Source organism: Myodes glareolus, chromosome 2 (assembly GCF_982192425.1).
Source record: "Myodes glareolus chromosome 2, mMyoGla1.1, whole genome shotgun sequence".
NCBI classification, from domain to species: domain Eukaryota; kingdom Metazoa; phylum Chordata; class Mammalia; order Rodentia; family Cricetidae; genus Myodes; species Myodes glareolus.
Window position 1 is genome coordinate 12,098,014 of NC_142027.1, and position 5,612 is coordinate 12,103,625.

Here is a 5,612-nt window from a genome sequence, read left to right on the forward strand (position 1 = left end):
CTACTCAATCGATGGAAGGGATTGCAGGGATCATCCAGTTTTATGAGAGCTAGGAGCCCTACTTCCTGTACATAATAGAGTTCAGATGCAGCCTCAAACAACAAGGAAGATGAGTCTGTATACAGAACTGCCACTCTCTGAGAATATATAAAGAGACGGGACGAACGAGTGTCAGAATCACACAGAGCTGCTCACGTCGTCTCTTAGACCTCCAACGCTCTCAAACGCTCACCATGACTAGCCGTAACAACTGCTCTGGAAACTGCAGCTCAGGATCACTTAGAAACTCCTGCCATCTCCCAGCTACCCCTTCTTCCATTGCCCTCTGTTCTTCAAACATAGGCTGTGGAGAGGTCTTCTGCATACCCAGCAACTGTCAGGATCATACCTGGTTCATGAACAACTGCCCAGAGACCTTTGGAGAACGCTCCGGAGGCCAGCCAGCCGGCCATGAAGCCAGCAACTATGAAAACACCTGTTGCTCTTCTGGATGCTATGTTCCCAGACCCTGTCAGGGCTCTGGCTATCTTCCAGCTTCGTCCATCATCTCTGGTGTCTGCCACCCAACATCCTGTAGGCCTGTGAGCTTTGTGTCGAGCAGCTACCGGCCAGTGAGTCCCTTCATCAACAACTGCCAGCCTGTGGGCTGTGGGTCTGGCAGCTGCTACCGCCCACTCCCTTGTGTATCCAACAGCTGCCGACCCGTGGGCATTGTCCCTTATGGATGCAGGCCTTCAGGTTGTGTGGGGTATGGCCCTCAGACCATTCACATTGTGTCACATAGCTTCAGACCTCTGCAACCTGTCTCTGGTGGTTGCCAACCAGTGACCCCCGTCTTTGGCACCTGTCGTCCATCTTGCTCCGCACAATGAGGGCAGCAGCATCCTCGTTCTAGGGAACAACAGTGGTGAAGAGCCAGGATTGAAATTACAACTCTCTGGACTTCTACTCCCTTCTGCGGAATTGCTTTTTCTTGTTTGCACTCTCTGAGTTAAACTTCCTTTCACATTGTGACTTGCTTTGATCTTTCCTGGCTATAAAAATCTCTGGTCACATTACAGTTAATATTTCTCAAGTGGGAGGACTATGTACCCGATCTGATTCAAATTATAATAAATGAGACTAATTCTGAATTAAGAATCCAGTGTATTGATTTATCTTTTATTACTTCATGCTAACACAAAAATGAGCACCCTTAAATGATTGCCAGGTGATGCTGTATCATTTGCTCTTACCTGACACCTGTGCAGTGGTTTAGCATCCAAGGATTGTAATCAGTTCTGAAAAAGATGAGGGATGAAATAATGGCCTCTATGTAAATTATTGTCTAAAGGGGAGCTCAAAGGTAATCTCTTACCTCTGCCTTCTAGGGCACACACTTCTGACAGAATGTTCTCCAGTAACCAACCCAACAATAAGCTTTTGCTTAAGCCTATGTTGCTTCCTTTGATCTGATCCCACAAGACATAAGTGCTTCCTTTGTTGCCCTTTTCCCTCCTATTTCTTTGTATTTATCCCCTTCCACTAAGTATTACAAACACCATGCTCATGCACTGTTGTCTAAAATATGATGATTCATAAATGTATTCTTTTTAAATAATCATTACCACTTTATATATGCCATTATCAAGAATCATTTGCCCTTCTCCATTTTCTGGAAATATCTCCAAAACAATCAAAATTCATTAATTAAGCTTAGACTAAACCAACAATTAAAAGCTATTGAATACTCACTGTATGTAGAGTCATAGAGTGTCTGGCAAAAGAGACAGATTTGAAACAATCTATTATGAATTATCAGTTTTTGCCCAAAGTCATATATTACAGGATAAATATTAGTTAAAATATAACAATTAAATAGAACTAAACTATAAGTATGTGGATGTTGACCTGTTTGAGATACTTGAAATGACCCTCTTAAATGCAAAAGTTAAAAAAAGAAAACATCAAAATCAGACTCAAGTGTGACATGGATGCCAGAATATCAGAAAGGGTTTTTAAATTATTCTCATGGGTATTTTCGGAGCTATGATCAAAAAACAATAAGGCAGAACAGAGATACGTAAATTCAAAGAAAGGATTGTTATCTCTCTCTCTCTCTCTATCTATCTATCTATCTATCTCTCTCTCTATCTATCTATCTGTCTGTCTATCTTTTACATCCTGGCCACTGTTTCTCCTTCCTTCTCTCCTCCCAGTCCTCCCCCCCCCCACTTCTTCCCCATTCCCACCCAAACAAATCCACTCCTCCATTTCTGTTCAGGAAAGGGCAGGTCTTCCATGAATATCAACAAAACATGGCATATCAGGTTGCAATAAGACTGAATTTTTAAGATACTAAGAACTATTTGAGAGATAAGAGGCCAAAAACATGGATCCATTAAAAGCTGAAGACAAAATGTTGAGATTACAGAGGACATCCATATTCTCTGCCATATCTTCCCAGAGAACCTTGACCTAGTGATATTGAGGACCGGAAAATAACTGGAAGTCTTTTCTCTCAAGAAAAGGTTGTGTGTCTGTTTCTTAATTCCTATCCCACCTAGAAATGTCCCAGCACTAACACAGATGGGGAGTTCTTCCTATCAGAAATTTTATTTATTTATTTTGCAATGTTGGGTGTGCACCTAAAATGCCCCGTATGTGACATAAAATCTACCACTGCATTGCAGCCCCAGAATGACAGAACATTATCTATTATATTTTTACTGGTGCTGTTGTCAAGTCCATTCTAAATCAGTAGCTTCCCCAACCTGCTGGGTGTTTCAAGTTCATGGCATCTGCACCTTTAGTTTCTGAATATTGTCATGGCATTTTGCTGACACCTGACTGTCACATAGCTCAGTCCACCTCTAAGTCAGACAGGAAGCTGTTGCTGATGTGGTTAAAGTGCTTACTTGGATATTATTTTAAAATGAGAAAAGTTGATTTAGAACACATGAATATATTATTCTGAATAATGATCCATGTACTCATCTTACCTTTTTTCAAAACTATAAAGTGCCTTCCTAAAGTATACTTGACATGCATTTTTTAACTAAGAATTATTTGACATTCTTCCAACTTGTTATTTGAACCAATAGTCTTGATTTTCCTTGAGCTAAAGCTACTAAATGTATAACGGGAAGGAACATAAACATAATGCTTTCAAGAAATAGCTACAGGCTGACCATGGGATAGTATGAAGAAAGAAAGCTCCTGGTACACTGGAAATAAGAAAAAGAAACAAGAAAGACATAGTTAAGTAATATTGGCTAAGAACTTTCAAATTGAAACAAAAACCAGCAAACCAGGAATTCTGAAAGTTCAGGGAGTGTATACACATTGACAAATGAAATTCAAACAAGACCAAAAAGAACATGAGATGAGTGTACCATTTCAAACTACAGAAGTCAGAGTAAAACCCTCTTCTTCAAAGTAAGTAGGACGGAGCTGTAACAAATTAGTTTACTGAAATCACAACTACAAGAGGATATTTTAACTAAATGTGATATATGATGCTTTCTTGCTGACCTATTCTTTTTCATATGAAATTATTTTGTTTTATGTGTATTAGTGAGTCTCTGCAGAGGGGTTCATGCCTGGTAGGCACAGAGGTAAGGAAAGGCCTTGGGTTCCTTGGCCCTAGAATTACACATGGTTCTGAGACACCACACAGGTGTTGAGAATCAATTCCTGATCCCCTGGAAGAGCATCCAGTGTTCTTAACCACTGAGCTCTCTCTCCAGCCCCATCAATGTCATATCTTTATGTAAATCATTAGAGTGCTTTGCTTTGCTTCACTGTGCTTCCTACAATGACCAGGAACTGATAACATAGACAGCGTGTCACTGCTTCATCTGATAAACACACTTGTATACTTTGAAATTATTTCAGCATGCTAAATTGCTAAGTCAACAAGAGATTCTTGCCTCATGCTAAGCTTTCTTCCGGATGCTAGGAATATAATAATAACAGTTCAATCTTAGAGAGGCCAGTTCTTAACTAGAGGCCAGAAACCCTGCCATAAATATTGCAAGATAGCATAAACATAAAAAACCTTAAAATATACATTATGAGTACAATAGAGGTTCTTAAAGAAGAAAAGAATAAATCCCTTGAATAAATCTATGAAACCACAGATAGTGGAAAAAATAAATAAAACAACTTAAAGTGAAAACAGAATGAATAAAGAAAACACGACCTTGGGGAAATGTGGAAATGAAAAATTTAGAAATTTGAATAGGAATCTCAGAGGCAAGCATCACCAACAGAATACAAGAGACAAAAGAGAAGATCTCAGTCACTGGAGATATAATAGAAGAAATGGATATGTCAGGCAAAGAAAAAGTTTAATCCAAAAGTCTTCATGAACAAAACCTCCAGGAAATCTAGGACAATATGAAAAAAATAAAATCTAATAATAATAGATATGGAGGAAAGAGATGATTCTCAGGTCAAAGACACAGAAACTATTTTCAATAAAAAGTATAGAAGAAAATTTTCCTAACCAAAAAAAAGGAATTGCCAAGAAGTCCATAAAAAATACACTGGGCCAGAAAAGAAATTCCCCTTGAAACAGCAATTAAAACACTAAATGTATGATACAAAGACAGAATATTAAGAGTGGCAACGTCTGGCTTCTCAATGGGGACTCTAAAAGCCAGAAGAAACTGCCAGATGTCCTCAAGACTCTAAGAGATGAGAGATGCCAGTCCAGACTACTATACCCAGGAAAACTTCCAAGCACTATGGTTGGAGAAAATAAGACATTCATTTCATGGTCACTTAGAAATTTAAAGCATTTTGCCATGTTACACAACTCTGTCTCTGTTTCTCTTTCTCTGTCTCTCTCTGTGTGTATGTGTGTCTCACACACACATACATACTATCATTTTATTTAGTCTAATAATCTTTAGTGTTCTTGATCATAGTTTTGTGATTAAGTTTAAAATACATGCCTAGGGTCATATTATGTCAATTTTACTTCCACCTAAAAGTTAAGTAACATAAAAATCCAAATACTAAAATAATGGTCTTACTGAGAGGAATCAGACATTAGAAGATACAACAAACTGAAACCATATTTGCTGTTCAATATTTTTTAATTTTTTTATTTAATTGCAATTTTCCATATTTTTCCTGAAACTTTGGGAATTTCACATTATAAACCTTAATTCTGTTAACTTCCCTGGCCCTCCATGTTCTCCCCTCACCCATGCAGTACACCCTAATAAAAATTAAAAAGAAATAAAGTCAATCAAAAATGAAACAAGCAACCGAGCAAACAATAATGAAACCAAAACCAGCAAACAAATAAAATATCTTCCATCCTCCATCTTTTCTGTCTCTCCAACACCTCTTCATTCATCCTGGATCAACAGTGTGTCCAGTCAGCTTTACTTGCAAGTGTTCATTGGTCTTGCTCAAGGCCTCTGTCTCTATCATCACAGGATCTCCTCTCAGAGATCCCATGGCCACCCTGAGTCATGGAGATCCTGCAGGTAATATTCCACAGGACCTGTCCCTTCTTGAGTTACAACAGGTCCTAGATTGGGTAAATGTTAGGGTGGACCAACCCCAAGCCTGGCTGTGGGCCTATGTAGAAGTTGAGCACATCAATCCAAACCATT

At 38.8% G+C, this 5,612-nt stretch overlaps 1 protein-coding gene across 1 annotated transcript; it reads left to right on the top strand.

Moving 5' to 3' along the window:
• Nucleotides 1-194: 194 nt before the first annotated feature.
• Nucleotides 195-911, top strand: LOC125392761 (keratin-associated protein 26-1). The gene is given in 1 exon segment (XM_048422693.3): nt 195-911. A coding segment is annotated over 1 exon segment (678 nt). The 5' UTR covers nt 195-233.
• The last annotated feature ends 4,701 nt before the right edge of the window (nt 912-5,612 follow it).